Raw genomic sequence first — 18,440 nt, 5'->3', positions numbered from 1 at the left:
GAATATTTGTTTAATAAAGATAAATAAAAAAGTCCTAGGAAAAAGGTTGGTAGACCTTAAAGAAAGAAAATGTTGAAAAAATATGCTGGGAAGAAAGTTATAAGAGAAACTACCTATGAATCAAAGAGGCTATTGTTTCTAGTGTGTAAGGAGATCTTAGATCGGGGGGGGATTGGCAGATGCAGTTCATGGTTGGGTGGAACATGATTAGTTATTTAATATTCCCTAAGGAATATATTATGGATAAGCATATTTTGTCCTAATTGATGTGTTTCTTTTTTTTGAATTATTGCAATGGCATATTGGTGGATGATGTGTGGAATTAATGTGTAATTATATTGTCAGAGTTCTGTTCAAATTGTAATAGATGTAATATTTGTATGGTGATGGATTACATATTAGGTTGTTGAGATAATATGCATGCATGGATAAGTTATAGCTCTCATAATTATATGCATGCATATACAAGTTTCAATCTTAAGAAGTGTATTGAAATGGAATCTGATTGGAAAGTAAGAAGAGCTGTTAATAGTAGGAATGCTTAAATTGTGTTGATACAATAAATAGTTGTGCTGACAAACTAAATGCAAGGAATGGACATGTGAGTATTGTCGTATCCTTTTAATTAGATACATAGTTAGATAAATTATCCTTTCTGAAGAAATAAAGAGTGAAAATTTTGTAATCTGAGTTGAGGAAAAGGAACCAAATCAAACATGGTCTGTCTATACTATTATAGAAGAAATTAAGGACAATCTATTATGTTTGTGAGTCTATCTTATATAGTGAATAGTCATGTCTAGTTATAAATCAGAAGAATTCAAGAGAGTGATATTGTGAATGCAAAATATCCTTATGTATTCCTTAGCTTAAATATGTGGAGCATAAATATTCTAATGAAATCTTCTAATGTAAAGTATTTTATAGGAGAGTAATTGTAAAATAACCTACTATATAGAAATACTATGGGGAATAACATAATTCTAATACCTTATTATGAACTAAGAGAAGGAAACTAGGTACAGTTAAGGAAGAATGATGAATAATAATACTGGTACCAAGTCTTAGTTTTATAAGAGGGAAAGGAAACATGGAATACTAATTGTATTACATTAAATTAATACAATATTATATCTCAATTAAATAGCTAAATAATAATTAATATAATATTATATGTCAACTAAATAGCTAAATAATTATCACTATGTGATGTTAAACTAGCATTCACCATATTACTATCATTATATCTCATAACTAAATAAACTAATTAATTTGATTCTAGAAGTGAATAATACTCAAATCTAGAATGAAGGAAACTAATACTTAAAGAAGAGACAATAATACAGTTTTTATGGGGAATATATTAGTTACATATAAGAAACATATGTAAAGATACATGACCATTATTCTAACAATCATGAATATACCAAGTTATGATCATTGGTACAATTTATGAGTAAGAAAATTACCCAGTGGCTAATGAGACCTAAATATACAAATGGGTCAAATAAAAACTCATCATAGTTAATTAAGTAGATTTTGAAACCTATATATGTGTGTGTGTGTGTGCGTGAAGCTACAAAACCAATATAAACGTGCACTAGTGTGAAACAAATATAAGGTTACCCTCTTGAACCATAGAGAACTCCTTAAGAAATAATACAATAAAACCATATGAATGAGAGTAAGAGAGGGAGACAAGAATGGACATGCTCCTTCAATCTAGATGATAAAGGAAAACTCAGTAAATAAATTATTTAGTCTACAATGAACCCATGTAAATAATAATAAACAGGTACATACAATAGGTAAGGAATTATATGATAGAACAAAAACATATATATATATATATATATATATATATATGTTTGTTTATTTATTTATTTGTGTGTTTGTATGTGTGCATGTATGTATGTGTATATATTAATGAAAATTTGAAAGTTACGAACACTCTTTATGTTTATACAGCTGTACCCAGAACTTGGGGCGAACTTAAATTAAATCTCTAAGTAGTATAAAGTAAAGTTTCCGGTGGCAATTTGGCTTCACAAAAAATTTAACCAAAGTTTAGCATTTGACCTCTTATTGGAGACCTCACATGTCCCGAGGCAATGTTAGAGATCCAAAGAATTTTTATCCAAAGTCTGAAAGGAAAACAAAAGTAAAGGGAGGCACTTAACTTTTGTTAAAGTTTGATGTCTGTGTATTAATAGATAGAAACTTTAACCAAACTTTGATGTCATGTGTATTACACAAATTTCATGTTAAATCGTGCCCCACAGCAGAGAAAAACTCTTGCATGTTAGCCTTCTGCCATGTGCATGATAGCTCTTTGACACGCCATGGAGCCTGGCACAACACTTGTCTCTAATCAACTTCACCACTGGTCTCTAACATACCTGCTTCACCACCCATTTGCTTCTAATCTACTGCTTTGATTTACAGTTTGATAGGAGTGTAGCGAAGCAAAGAACCTATCCATTCCACTGCTTTACGTTATGGTTTGACAGTTCAATATGGTTCGCTACACTGATCTGTGTCTTTAGTTAACACGACGATGGCGCAGTCGGTTCTCCCATGTAGAGGTGTTACGGCCAGTTATGTAGGAGGAATAGCAGGGTTCAGCCAGCGGCCCGCATTGCCCGTTGCGGGGGGCCTCAAGATTCGGCTGCCAAATGCCGCTGAGTTATCATGGGCACCGTTAGGAGAGCTTCTGGAATGCTAACGATAAGAGTCCGTGTGGAGGCGTGGGTACCCTGGGTATCGCCTGGTCCTTCGGCGGAATGATCTTTGTTCTCGTGTATTGCACCGCTGGAATTTCAGGTGGTAATCTTATTATAGTAATTAATGATTTTTTTCTTCCCTGAATTCGTTGATATTTGATTTGACAAAACCATATAATGTTGTTGCAGGTGGGCATCTAAACCCCGCGGTCACGTTCGGGCTGTTTGTTGCTCGGAAAGTGACTCTGAATCGAGCAGTCTTGTACATGGTGGCACAGTGTTTGGGCGCAATCTGCGGGGTAGGGATGGTGAAAGCGTTGCAGAAAACTTACTATTCTAGTGGCGGGGGAGGAGCGAATTCAGTGCCGAAGGGATACGGCAATGAAACAGCTCTCACCGTAGAGATAGTTGGCACTTACGTCTTGGTGTATACCGTCTTCTATGCGACCGACATCAAGAGCAACGCCCGCGACTCTCACATTCCTGTACGTTTTATTATAGATACTTCAGATCTGAAACATTGTATTTCTGTATCTCTATATAGAAATATCTCGTAGCATCAAATCGAAAAGCGGTCGACTAACTAACTAAATGTGTAGTTAGGGCTTGAAATTAATTTGATTTTAGATTCGAAAAATATTTTGAAATTTTATCGATAAAAGTAATTTTATGGTTTCACTTCGCTTTTATCTGTAACATTCCAAATATTAACATTTTCGAAATCTATAATCAAAAGAGTAAATAACCCCTTCCATTGATTGAATGCTACCATGAAAAGTTAAAATTTGAATAATAACAATAGGTTGTGTATGATTTTTTAGATTACATCTGCATCTGAGTAACTCGGTTACGCATTTTGAATCATGCCAATTTGATTTATTTTAACCGGAGTTTGAAGAAAATATTGAGAAGAAAATCAGTTTTCTTTAACTTTAAGTTTAGTTTCACTCACAGTTGGGTACTATGAAAAGATATAAAAACCTTCCTTGCAGCAATTTGAATCATCATTTCGACATGTTTTGCTGGATGTGGACAAAATGTTGAGAAAAGAAATCTGTTTGTAAAAGTTAACTTGTTTTATTCAAATAGGGCAAGTTGAAAAATATAAAAGCTTATTTTATTTAAAAGTAGGTAACCAAAAAGTGGTTATTCTTATTTTGATTGTAAATTTGGAGAATATTTCTAAATCTCATAGGAATCAGCAGGAATTTGTATGCTGAATAAGTTCAATACTTTTAAATATTGAATAGTATTGTAAATTCCTGAAAATATTCCAAAGATATAAAAACCTAAGGCAATCTAAAAGTGGGAATTTCATATTTCTGAAACTTGCATTCAAAATAAGATATAAAAACCTAACAAGCCTGTGTGATAACCAGCTTGGTATCTCAGTTTCTACTCTTTACACAATCACCAGTGTATTGACCACAGTATGAGCTAACAGGTTTCGTGCTCTGCCCTTCCTAAGATTCCGTCTTATAAATGAGAGAGATCGTAATGTTCTCCTTGGAAGTGAAATTTCCAGTCGGACTATTTCTTTTGGAAATGGGATGTGCACCTCGCCCTCGACGATTTCTGGTGAGGAATTCCATGTGAACGATTTCTGGTGAGGAATTTCCATGTGAACCTTGCCTGTACGTTATCATTGTCCATTTCTTGAACGTGTATGCAGTAAGAAATTTTATTATTATGTATAATACACTGATTATTTAATCTATTAATAAATGCTAATATACTGATTGGCGCAGGCTTTGGCTCCGCTTTCAATTGGTTTTGTTGTATTCATGGTACACTTGGCAACCATTCCCGTCACTGGAACGGGCATCAATCCTGCCAGAAGCTTTGGAGCAGCCGTGATTTATGGCCATAAGAAATCCTGGGACGACCATGTAAGAAGAGGATAATAGTCTCCTTTCTGTTGTTTTCTATTTATCAGTATTGCAGATTTTATGGAATTAAATTTTGATTCTTACATTGCAGTGGATCTTCTGGGTTGGTCCTCTTATTGGAGCTACGGTAGCTGCTGCATTTCACAAATACGTTATCCGAGCATCCCTGAAATGGCACAACAAGGAACCCAACAATGTTTAATACAGAAACTGGACTTTGTTCATGCGGATGCATTTGTGTTGTAAAAACTGTGTTTGCTTTTAGATGTTGTATGTTTTGAGGGGCCAATATTTCACATACGCCGGATGTTAATCTTAGAATAGGCATCAATAGATGCTAAAATAAATTTGATACGATGGCAAAAAGTATTGTTGTCCTTATTTGGCAAGTTGATTCCAATCGTATTTTGTCCGCCAAACATTTCTAATGTCAGGATTGTGTCTTATAAACAGTGTTATTCTTGTCATTATTTGGCATTTTCATAGCTATCGTATTTTATTTGCCCAGAAATGTCAGGATTATGTCTTATAAACAATGTTATTCTTGTCATTATTTGGCATTTTCATGGCTATCGTATTTTCTTTGCACAAAAATTCCAAAGTGAAGGTTACGTCTATCAATTATTATTTTTCCAGATGAGATGTATTATAAAGGTATCAAATGTGATCCATTCTCTGAGTGTGGATGTCGGCGTTCCTTTAATTTCATTTGTATTATACAGGTATCAAATGTGATCTGTTCTCTGAGTGTGAATGTAACTTTAACCAAACTTTGATGTCATGTGTATTACACAAATTTCATGTTAAATCGTGCCCCACAGCAGAGAAAAACTCTTGCATGTTAGCCTTTTGCCATGTTAGCCTTTTGCCATGTGCATGATAGCTCTTTGACACGCCATGGAGCCTGGCACAACACTTGTCTCTAATCAACTTCACCACTGGTCTCTAACATACCTGCTTCACCACCCATTTGCTTCTAATCTATTGCTTCGATTTACAGTTTGATAGGAGTGTAGCGAAGCTATCCATTCCACTACTTTACGTTATGGTTTGACAGTTCAATATGGTTCGCTACACTGATCTGTGTCTTTAGTTAACACGACGATGGCGCAGTCGATTCTCCCATGTAGAGGTGTTACTGCCAGTTATGTAGGAGGAATAGCAGGGTTCAGCCAGCGGCCCGCATTGCCCGTTGCGGGGGGGCTCAAGATTCGGCTGCCAAATGCCGCTGAGTTATCATGGGCACCGTTAAGAGAGATACGGAGCGGCAATGCTAGGGGCTCAAGACTCGCACTGCAAAGATGGTGGCGTTGTTCCGGCGCAAAGAAAAGGCAGTCGCCTTGCCCAAGAAGGGGAGGGCAGGTCGGGTGGCGGTGTGCGAGGAGAAGCCTAAGGTGGAGGACGACATCTTCGGGACCTCCAGAGGGATCGGTTTCACCAAGGCCAACGAGATATTATGGTTTGATAGTTCAATAGGAGTGAAAGAAAGTAAAGAACGTAACGACTTTGTACTAAAGAATGAAAGAAAGCAGTGCACCAAAGTAAAGAGCGGAACAACCTTGTACCAAAGAACCAAAGAATGGAAGAAATAACCCTACACCAAAGAGCGACTGCTCCGAAGAAGAAATGACGTTGTCGCAGAGAAGAAATAAGACCCTATCAAACTGTTTCACAAAAGAAAAAATGGTAAGTTAGCACAGTTCATACATTCTGAAACAGAAATTGATAAGTAAATTAGGCATATATTTTCCTTGTAGTCTGTACATATAATGCATTTATATTTTCCTTGTAGTCTTTACATATAATGCATTTGTACAATAATTGAATGATTCAAAGACAGTGGAGAAGAATCTGGTAAGTCGGGCATAATTCATGTATTTTCCTTCTCGTTGGTAGATATAATTCATTGATTCAAAGAAATTAGAAGCATACAAAAATTAAAAATAATTGTATGCACGAGACAAAAGCATACATACTTGGAAGCACGAGACAGAAGCGAGCGGAGCAGAGGACCTCTGGATTGGTCAATTTCATCCAGAGGTGGTTCGCGAGATGAGCAGAGGTCCAATTCCATTTTCCCAGCAGAGGTGGTTCGAGAGCATAGCAGAGGTCCAATTCCGTTTCCCCTGAAGGCCACCCTCCTCCTCCCTCTCGGGACCAACGCGGACTCAATCTCGGATGTGTGGAGCCCTTCCAACACAACACAAAACAATGGTTTGACAATCGTGACAAAGTGGAGATACGAATCGCTTTTATTGCTTCTCTATCCGTCAACTATTTTTATAAATTGTTTTTCTTTCTTTTTCTAACTTCTCAACTATTTTTATAAATTGCTTTTCCTTCTTTTTCTAACTTTTCTTGATTTTCTCCTATTAGGTATCATTAAAAATTGCTTTTCTTGATTTCTAACCATTACAAATTGTTTTTCTTTCTTTTTCTAACTGTTTTTGCTTTTCTCTCCGTCAGCTATCCTTAAAAAATGATTTTCATTTGAGCTTCATCCTGTTTCGGCCGTGGATGATGTTTTTGCCGCGACGTGTTTCGCCTTCAGTTTCAGCTCATTTGATAGTTGCCTCATAAACATTCGCTGTAGGTTTTCTGCGAATATCGTTACATTCCAAACCATTAGGAAATCATCGATTTGATTATATGCATTTTTTAAAATGCACATGGTTCGTTAATTTTAAATTATGGCGGTACTGCATTACATATTTTTGTATATAATACAATTGTTTCACAACGTGAGGTTTACGTTTAAATGGTGTTTATTAAGCAAAACCAAATTTGAAATTTTCATTGTAGTCCAGGTTAGGTTAGGGTAGGGTTGTGTCATTACAATCTATTTATTAGGTATTGTTTTTTAACCTTATGTCTGGTAGGTATATTTTCATTTTATTTAAAATGTTATGTGAGTTATATTTTTATTTTATTTTAATTAACGGTTTTTAACAATAAAAAAAGACAGAGCAATAACCTACACATAATAAATCGATATTTAAGTTCATCATAATCAATCAATTTGCTTCTCGGCAATAGATATGTTGTAATTTCATGTTTGACTTGTCCTTACTAGTGCATAAAACTTTTTGATTCTGTCAAATTACATTAAAAATAAAAAATAAAAAAAAAATAATAACTAAATTTAATAATTCAAACAAAATTGAAATAAAATAGTTAATTTACAAAATTAATAACTAAAGTTAATAATTCAAACAAAATTGAAATAAAATAGTTAATTTACTCTTTTAGGTTTTCACAATTTTCAGCTGGTTTTCCCTTAATATTTGTAACTATCGTTTTCCCCATAGTATTAGTATATTTAGATAATTATGAATAAATACATGCAAAATTTAGATAATTATGAATAAATACATGCAAACTAAGACAACAAGCACATACAAGCAAGATGCAAGCAAGATAATGCAAGCAAAAGATAATGAAAAAACATAGAAAAGCGAAAAATTGAGACAGACAAATACATACCAATGAAAAGTTGAGGCAAGTCAATTGGATTTATAGGTATGAGGGAGTTAGTTGTTAGGGAGTGAGACTAGTGTAATTAAACCAGGAGTTGTCTTTAGTGCAATTTTTTGGACTTTCTGGTACGAAATATATATATAAGGTTAAATCTTGATTTTTGTTATTTAAACTGGTTTTTTAATTGCTTATTTAGATTTAGCATCTTGAAAAACCCATAGGATGCTTTGATTGTGTAAAGATTACCCATCAAACTTGTGATTTTTGTAAGATTGTAGAAAAATTTGACTAAGAAAAAATTCCAAAAAATCGCACTCAAGAAAACTCCATTAAACCCCTACTTACTATAAACGTACTTGTGGCAAAACCGTGGCAACTGTTGGTTATGGGTGGCCGGTTCCGCGGTCAAAGCTGCAGTAGACCCCATTCTTTATACACCATTTTAATATTGACAGCTGTGCATGGATCATTATACTTAAACCTGCAGAATGTACGTGCAAGCAAACAAAGTGTGTTGCTGTCCGCATGCAAAGTGGCTCGTGGTGTCCAGCCTGATTCACACGCAAAGTGTCGTGATAAATGTGTAACCTCTTCCATCAAAACCCCAAACCTAAATTCCATTACCCCCTCCATCAAAACCCTAATCCTAAATTCCATTACCCTCTCCACACCACGCTGCCCGTTTTGAATTCTGAACGTCTGAAAGTTTTTGCTGCTTGCATGTTTTTCTTACATCATCGTGCTATGGCCCTTTGAAGAAAGAACGTTATAGACACAGGGTAAATGTGTAAGTTTTTATTCATAACACAAAATGCCATTGTTTTGGTTTTGACACAGGGTAAATGTGTAAGTTTTTATTCATAACACAAAATGCCATTGTTTTGGTTTTTTTCTTCCGCAACATTAATTTATTCTCTGTACAGGTGGTTGAGGCAAAGGTTACAGATGGTTGAGGCAAAGGTGCGGGAAAATGATGCAGAGCAGAGTTATGGACACGGAATGGGCAGAATTGAAAAGAATGGAGTGGGTATGTATGGCGGTGTGATTCATGTAATTTTTACAGCATTTAAACCATTTTCTCGAAATCAAGCTAGTTTATATAAATCAGTGATTGTGCCAATAATAAATGCCTTAAGTTACAAGGCAAACTGAAGGCATAGATGGCCGGTAGGATGTAGAAATGTTTTATAATCTTCCAGCTCAGGGGTTAGATCAGATGTTTGCATCATGCTGTTCCCTCACTGCTCCAATTCCTGTCTCCACTTGGCCTCACTCAATACTTAAATGACGCAGCCCAACGAGCTTCTCTGATTTATTTTCCCGACTTCTGTTTCGAACTTTAACCTCACGCCCAGCCTTCTTTGATTCGTAAGACCTGGAATGGGTAGCCGCCTTTAATTCTCAAGTAACCGTCGTGCCTCGCTTTCCTGTCCAACACAATCGCCAGGCCCGAATTCCCCTAAAAGTGGAGTGGGAGTTCAACTACACCAACAATCGCCAGGCCCGGATTCTCCTTTTCTTGGATATCCAATAGACCACATTGGTCGTAGTGGACGTTAATCATCATCATCTGACACATACTTTTATTTTTTAAATTATTTATTTATTTTAATATTTTATTTTACGAGTATTAAATTTATCATTAAAAAATTAAGTAATGGATTGGAAAAATAAATTTATGCTCGATTTATTATTAGAAAATATCACAAAATAAAATAAAATTTAATTTTAAAACCAAACATTTGTGGGCTAAAAACAGTCAAATAAAGCTAATAAAAACGTAATGATATATTATATAAAAAATAATGTAAGTGAAATATAAATTAAATAACTACTAATTAATTTGATAATTAGTTATAGTTTGATAACTGATAATAAAATCAAATATTAAAGAAGGAGTTTATTTATTATCCCTTAAAAGAATAAGGAAAAACAGAAACTTTAACCGAAACAAGTTGCTGCGTTGCGGACGGTATACCTGCCCAATAAGGATTAACACCTGCTATCTGTTGCAAGGATTAATGCACATCCACAGATGGTGACACAGCTCTAAAGATATCATGCAAATAAAAGGTTATCAGCAAATATAAGTTTTCAGCAATAGTGGTTAAACATAAATTTTCAGCAATAGTGGTTTGTTTTGTATTTCGTAGATCAAATTGTTTTGTATTTCCTAGATCAAAAAGTTTCTTTAAAGACAACTCCTTTCCTAGATTGGATTGCAATATATTGCTGACTGGGTTGTGTTCTACGTGCAGCAAATGAGCTAACATGTACTTTGGAAATTATGGACGACACTACCAGACTGCATTTAAATGAAGTAATTGGAAATTGTATATATCTGACTGCATTTAAATGAAGTAATTGGAAATTGTATATATCTGACTGCATTTAAATGAAGTAATTGGAAATTGTATATATCTAGGAATTACAGGTGGATTATGGACGACACTACCAGACTGCATTTAAATGAAATAATTGGAAATTGTATATATCTGGGAATTGTATATATCTAGGAATTACAAGTGGATTATGGACGACACTACCAGACTGCATTTAAATGAAATAATTGGAAATTGTATATGTCTGGGAATTACAGGTGGTTTGTTTTGTATTTCCTAGATTGGATCCATGGTTCAAATTATCTAATTCCTACAGACAAGACTTGTATGCGTAAATCTATATATGACTAAACAAATCAACAACTCTGAGTTTTTCCTTACTATATACAAAAACTTTGAGGATGAATAAGTAAAACCCAGAAACATAACGAATAGGAGAAACCTGGAAGCAAAGAGGAGCTTAGGATCAACCAATTAGTTCTGTTAACCCTCCACATTAGCCACGACTGCAACCAAAATAGAATGACGAGGAAGCTAGGGAACTTAACCTGCACCAGAAGCCAAGCAGGATTAGGCCAAGGACAACCAGTTTCCAATAAGTATTGAAATTAGAGAAAATAGAGACACGATGTTACCTGTTCATGTTGAAGGTTGCAATTGGATACCTGCCAACAAAACCGATAAAGGCTCAGAACAATTCACCCAGAACCCATGAAATCGGCAACAACAAAGCAACCTAAAAGTGGGTTAACATGCTTCAGGCATTGTGTTGGTGCAGAACTGAATTCTAGAATGGGATTCTCCATGAGCACTTCTAGATTTAGATTATCTACGAAGAAGACGAGAGGTTAGCCTCAACGATCTTCGAAAAATACCTTAATCACTCTGAACCCTCTTACAGCAAGGAGCAGTAACACTGCCAGTGAAAAATCAAGAGTCACCTGCTATGCCTGGTCCAAAGACGCCGTGGTTTGCAGAGCCATCTCACCGGCAGGGAGGAGTGCAAATGACAGATTTTTCGGGGAAACGGGTGGGTGGTTAGCTAAATCGTTCGAGACAAGTGAAGAACGTCAGATTCAACCTTAAATTAAATCAAGAGTGGAGATGTTTACAAGTGTCCCATCTTGGGATCTGAGACAAGTCCACTTGGAGTAGCCTGGTGGAAATGGGCAACAAAAAACTTAGGATAAAATAACTTGCCCGCAATAAAATCACATCGGGGCAAGAGACGCTTGCAATAAGAGGGTGAAATCGAAAGTTTGGTTAAAACTTTTTGAAGCCAAATCGCCAGCGAAAAACTTTGGTTAAAATTGTTTAAACACTCTAAATTTATGGTCAACCGAAGAACTAATACCTAGTCAATCCCTGATCAAACGCTAATAGTCCCAGGCAGGGACTAATAAGACAGGGACTAATAAGACATTGTTTGGACATTCCAGATTTTAGTTTTGCAGGTTTTCAAATCAGGCATTGCGGTTTCCTGTTAATAGGGTTTTGACCGGAGCAATGCGTTTTTGTCATCTCATTCTTCGATTCCTTGGCGAGTGGAAGTAATGGACTTCGGTTATTTTCTATCTCATGGTTTTGAATTGGGTTTTCGATACGAAATATTAGATGCCAAGGCTAATGAAGTTTCTGTGAGCTTTTAAACATTTTAAAATATCCACTAGAGAGATTGATATAGTTTTAGAGTTGTGTTTCTTAATGGAAAAAAGAATTTTAGATTTGTGTGGGAAGAGCATAGATGAATCTGTCATGCGTAAGGTTATGTGCGAAGACCGTACATGAAGATCTAATTGCATAAGATGTGTAATACAATTTAATTGATTATCCATGTAATAGGTATTGGGTACGTTTCTTTGATAATAATAAGTCTCCTCCCTTTAGTACTAGAAAGTTATATTTAATTGTACATCTGTTTTATTAAAATAATTATAATAAAATATTTTTATATAATAAAAACATATTATATAAAAATCAAGTGAATTAATTTATATATATACAATTAAAAAAAATTTATTAGTAGATTAATTCAAGGTTTACAATCAAAATTTACTCAACAAATTAATTATAACATATACCTAATTTATATAAAAAAATAATTATGAAGTCATGATATTTAGCAAATAAAAAAATTTGTTGGGAAGAAATATTTAATATTATACTAATTGCAATAGTGTAATAAATTTAATGAAACAAATATTTATATAAATATGTTATGTTTTATAATATTATTAGGTTTACCCTTGGATGTGGGTGCTTGTGGGAGGATCAATGCAACTCCCCAGATTAGATGGTGGCAGTCACCACCTGGTGCGAGTCTACCAACAAGTGGTAGCCATGAACCTTAAATTCTTCTATGTACATCCACAGGCCCCATACCTTGCTCTCCCACTTGTCCAATCTAGCAATAAAAGACCAAGAAATATGGCCTCCAGGCAATTTCTTCCCCTGGTCATTCTCCTCAAGGTTCCCTTTGTCTCCTCCAGCTCCAACTCTGCAACGTTGGTCTTCTCCCACCCAACGATGAACAACGACGTAGACAAGGGACAATGCCCTCGCAGAGGTAGGGGTCATGGACGCCCCCGCCCCCTCTCCCCCACCACCTTTGATGAAGCCTTTGTTGTTGCCTTTTTCGACTATGGAATTCCAGCTCCCATTAGAATAGAGGCCCTTGCTCTGGAGGAGGCAGAGACTCATAGAGGTCGTCCAACACTCTGGGCCCTCTGGAACCTCCTTGCTCACTAGCTCAAGGAGAGAGCTCAGGAGAAAGTGAAAGCCACTAGATGGATAATAAACTCTCTACCTTCCAAAGCCACTCTTTCTCCTCCCTCAAGCACCTAGCTAGAGACCTCAAAATTGAATTTCCCCCAATGTTCTGCCCCCCTCCTCTCCCACTCTCTCTCCCTCGCACTCTCCTATAGTCGACTCTTCTTCTCCAGTTGGCACTAATGCTTCGATAACCCATCCCCCATCCTCGCATACCCTCGTCCCTCCGATTGCAGATGCTCCCCTCCCCACCCTAGTCCCTATGGTTGTTACATCCTGGAGGAAATTCTTGTGGACTCTGACAATGTCCAGGCCCACGACAACACCCAATTTCAATGTGGTTCCAGCCTGGCGTCAATGTAGTTTCAATGTAGCAAGCACAAATCTCCTAGGTACCATGGCAACCCACAGGTTGGTAAACTCCAGTCTGGTTTGGTTCATCGACGACTATCACATAGTTGCAATTTTGGTTTGGTTCATGAGGATTTGGCACAAAGTCACTAGCCTCATTGTTGTATTTTTGGTTCCTCATCAATTTTTGTTCACATATACATGACACAGAGACGCTAGGCTTCTTGTTTTCTATTTTGATAACTGCTTAGCCATGTGCAAACAATTTGAGCTCTAGTTACCGCTTCTAGGGGTGGAATATAATGATGTATACTCAAGGAAAATGACAAAATGTAGTTTGTGGAAGTCCAAGAGTCATATGTGGAACATGAAGAGTCACTTAGCCATATATGAACAAAATGTATTTAGGAGAAGTCCAAAAGTCTTTTAGAAGTTCAAGAGTTGCATAGAAGTCCAAAGGTCATAATTGAAGTCCAAGAGTCATGAGGGTAACTCAAGAGTCATAGCGACAAGAAAGGTCATCCCCCTTGTTATAAAAGAAACCTCATAACACAAGCATAAGGATTTTGGAGGCTTAAGCTTTGGAGAGCTAGTCTTGGCATCTCTACTTGACATATGAGAGAAAACTATTCTTTGGAGAAGCAAAAAGTGACTTAATGTTCCACTATTGGAACTAGTGTCTCATCATTGTAACTGTCTACTTGGATCTTTCACCTAATTAAAATTCAATGAGCCAGTACATTTTCATGCATGTATCGCAAATGTTTTAGGACTATTATACGGATGTTTACGATATATGTTGTTCTCATATGTACTAGAGAAATTCAACTATTTTGGTGGCTTTGGTACTTATCTTATTGAATGTGTGTTCTTTTCGCTTTATAATTTTTATGTGAAATATTTTTCTAACAAATCCTTTTATTTTCTCTCGTGTCTCTCTTAGGTTAGTACTATTACTTCCTGCAAGAGACTCACTTTTTGTCTCCCTCTCATGAAGGTCTCCTTTTACACATTGCAATCGGTGTTTCAAAATTTCAACTTACTTGCTTATTCAAGGTTTATGTATATAATCTCTTATGTTATTTGTTGAAACCTAGACGAACCTTACAGTTATGGTTGTTGGATCAATACTCTGGATGGGGATCCTACTCCAAATCGTGTGAGGTTTAATTGGGACTTCACATCGGGGAGACCCCCAGTATGTTAGCGATATCCAACACTATCAACATAATGCAAAGTAGGAATGCCCTGGGACCAAACATTAACAACATTATTATTATTAATTTTTATTATACAATTAATAGTAGTGTGTTAATAAAACTTTCTCTAGTTGCTTAATAATTTCCTTATTTCCTAACGTCTCTCTCCTCACACTACCATTATATGTATAGGTTAGGTCTCTCTTCCTCTTCACCTATGATTTTTTGCTTTATGTCCTTGATGATGGGTGAAGTGTTCACTCGAATCATCAGATGTTTCAACACTTTGTAACATGGTTTTTCTCCATAATCTACTTTCTCTTCATGAATCATCATTATTTTTTCTTTTTTAATGTGACATGTATATTATAATTTTTTCTTTAAAAGATTATTTAAAATTTTATTACTAAAAACAAAATTACAATATAACAAATTGAATTGAATTATCTTATTATTATTAGATTGAAATTATGTTTTATTATTATGACTTTTTTTTGACTCATTATTCTAGCATAATATATTATTTAAGGTTTCACTACAATATTTAATTTATATATTAAATTGTATATATATATATATATATTCCATTTTATTTTAATTTTTAAAATGAATTTTATATAATGGTTTTTTAGAAATTTATATAATTTTAGAAATCCCCTTGGATTTGTTAAAGACCCTGTAGACCCTAAAGACATGAAAGGTGTTTGCTTGATCCCTTGTTCCTGTGGGATTCCCTACATTGGAGAAATTGGTCGCTCCATTAACCAGAGAATCCATGTGCATGCATGAGACATTAGGCACAATTGTTCCCGCTCATCAACTCTAGCTAAACATGCAGAGAAATCCAAGCACCATGTCTGCATTGAGGATTCCAAAGTCATTGTTAGGGTTGATCACTTCCACCATAGGAAGCTTAGAGAGGCTATCGAGATTGAGAGACATGCAATCAATCTCAACATGGATGATGGTTGGAAATTAAGTATGAGTTGTATTCTGGCCCTCTTTTCGTGATTCCACCCGTTTCCTTTTTTTCTTTTCTTTTTTGATTAATTTCATATTTGGTTCTCTTTAAAAATTAAAATTTCTTATATTAAACTTATTTTAGTAAATATTCTATTTTAACCTTTGTAGTATTATTAATTTTATTTAATTCTTATAATTTAATTTAATAAAGATTTATATAATTTAAAATAAATTAAGAATGTTTATAACTAAATATTATTTGTATTATTTAATAAATTATTTACTAAATGCTAATTCCAAATTCTGAACCCTATAATTTTATTATTTAACTCTTTATAAATTAATTAATATAATTTTATTATTTAACTCTTTATAAATTAATTAATTTAATATATGTAATGAAAATAAATAAATTCTTAATACTTACTTTATAATTAAATAATATTTTAGCAACTAATTCCTAACAACTAATTTACAATATTATTTTAATTAATTTAATAACTAATTTAGTAACCACTAATTTCTAATGGCTATTTATTTTTTTTAGGATCGATTGATTTTTTCACCTTTGTTCTAAGGATGAACCACATTAGTTGGTTCCAAAGGTCGACCAAATTCTAATGATGTGATTAATTCGAAAGACATTACTATTTACAATATAGATCACAAAAATCTTAGATCTAACATAATGGTTTTTATTATTACAATAAAAATATTTTGATCCGTTTGTAGAAAATTTTTGCTATATGAATAAAGTTAAAATAATATATATATATATATATATATATATATATATATATATATATATATATATATATATTTTGATGGAGAGTTTATGATATGGTTTTTTAAGGAGTGGAGTTAATAAAATTATTTTAAATATAAATAATAATGATTTCATTTAAGGTGTTATTATCGATGGCTCTGATGCTGAAGCGATTACCCTGTTCAAAACTTGAAACCCTAGACGCCGCCGCTCGAACCTGCGCCAGTTGCAGCAGGTTCCGCCACTGACAGTCCTATGGCTTCTGTTGCTGGAGGGGAGAGCTCCGACTCCCCTCCACTGGGGACTCCCTCCTCAGACAAAAAACAAAAGGCCGATATACAGCACTCTGCAAATGCAGACTCAGAAACGGAAAAAGAAGAGCAAAGGACGCAAGGACAGACGAACTCAGATCAGAATGTGGAGAACGATGCAAGCAATGATCGGCACAACACGACTGGTGCCTCTCCAACCAAAGTGACCTCAGCTACCTGTATACCAAAAGCAGCAGATCCGATCAAGGTCGAATTGCCAAGCCACCGCATTAATGGGGAAATCCAGTTTATGCAAGATTATGCACTCATTGGAAAGTTCTTGGGATTCTGGCCCACAGAGAAAGCCTTACAAGGTTGGATAGCCTCTAAATGGAAGCCCAAAGGACAAGTAACTTTACAGCTTGGCCCAAAGGGCTTCTTCACAGCAATTTTTAACTGTCTAGAAGACAAAACAAGGATATTCGAGGGCGGTCCGTATTTCTTCAACTCTTCAGGCTTATATCTAACGGAATGGAAGCCCCGTTTCAATCCTGAGAAAGAAGACTTCAGCTGGGCCCCTGTATGGATCCGAATGTATTCCCTTCCTGTGGAGTACTGGCGAGAAGAAACATTGGCAGACATAGGCAACAAGTTGGGAACCTTCATCAAAGTGGCTACTGAAACCAAGACGCGCAAATACACCTCCTATGCCAGGATCTGCGTCAAGATGCACCTAACCAAGACCCTAGCAGACACGGTAAGTCTCTTTCACGATGACTATGAATGGAAACAGACTCTAGATTATGAACACATCCCTTTTCGATGCCGAAAATGCCATGAGCATGGTCACCTCTTCCGCGACTGTCCCACCAATGTGCAGCCCAAAATTCCTTCCAGTGAAACTAACTTGGACCCAGATGGCTTCACAAAGATCCCTACCCGTCGCCGACATGCAAAAAGAAACCAAGCTAATCCTGCTCATACCCTCAAGGCGCCTCCTCAGAACCGCTTTTCCGTTCTCACCTCACAAGATATTCAACTCAGTCCCACCGCTGATAACCCAGAACAGCAGAACCATACCCAGTCTTCCCTCATTCATTCCGAACCAGCCACTTCTAAATCTGCTGATCTTCCCCTCCCCGAAAATCCCATCTCTGTTTCAGAGGGCGGACCCCTAATCATTTCTAAAGGAAAATCCAGGCTGAACGAGACTCCACAAGCTTCTGACATGGAGCTTGACGCAGCCCTAGCCCTGAGTCTTCATGAACAATCAATGGAGGAGGCCCTCATTGCCTCAAATGACATGGAGGAAGATAGAGCAGATGTAGATCTAGAAGAGTTCGACATATCCAAGCTTGACATATCCAAACTGGAGGCAGCTTGTAAGCAAAAAGAATACAACTCAATCCCTCCCTGGCAAGTAGACAAAATTGAAGGAGTCCTAACAAGGGTACAACATCATAAAAGTCTAGGCATCCAAGGAGGCAGTCACTGGGATGGAAGGAAAATACTCAAAGAACCAAAGAAAAGGGGCAGAAAAACAGATCTACAGCGCACAATAGCAGTAGGTGAAATACTCATGGATTCGGGGCAATTCCCCAAGTTGACCAAGTTCTACAAGACCAAATCTCCGTCTCCATGAAGCTCATCTCTTGGAATGTAAGAGGACTCAATAGTCCCTCTAAACACAGAATGATAAAAAACCTGATA

The 18,440-nt window shown here is 35.9% G+C and overlaps 1 protein-coding gene and 1 pseudogene across 1 annotated transcript; both read left to right on the top strand.

Moving 5' to 3' along the window:
* Positions 1 to 2,043: 2,043 nt before the first annotated feature.
* Positions 2,044 to 4,814, top strand: LOC149164219 (aquaporin PIP2-2-like). Its single transcript, XM_089429409.1, has 4 exons — positions 2,044 to 2,823; positions 2,913 to 3,208; positions 4,472 to 4,612; positions 4,704 to 4,814. Exons 1-4 carry the CDS (start codon positions 2,784 to 2,786, stop codon positions 4,812 to 4,814), a joined length of 588 nt encoding a protein of 195 aa, XP_089285535.1. The 5' UTR covers positions 2,044 to 2,783.
* Positions 4,815 to 5,716: 902 nt separating this feature from the next.
* On the top strand, positions 5,717 to 6,204 carry LOC149164218 (photosystem II 22 kDa protein, chloroplastic-like; annotated as a pseudogene).
* Positions 6,205 to 18,440: the final 12,236 nt, after the last annotated feature.

Source organism: Pinus tabuliformis, chromosome 5_1, assembly GCF_031772625.1.
Source record: "Pinus tabuliformis cultivar Carrire ecotype Pingquan chromosome 5_1, CPIR1, whole genome shotgun sequence".
In the NCBI taxonomy this organism is placed as follows: domain Eukaryota; kingdom Viridiplantae; phylum Streptophyta; class Pinopsida; order Pinales; family Pinaceae; genus Pinus; species Pinus tabuliformis.
The sequence above is the reverse complement of the archived record's forward strand: the minus strand, read 5'-3'. Positions and strand labels throughout refer to the sequence as shown.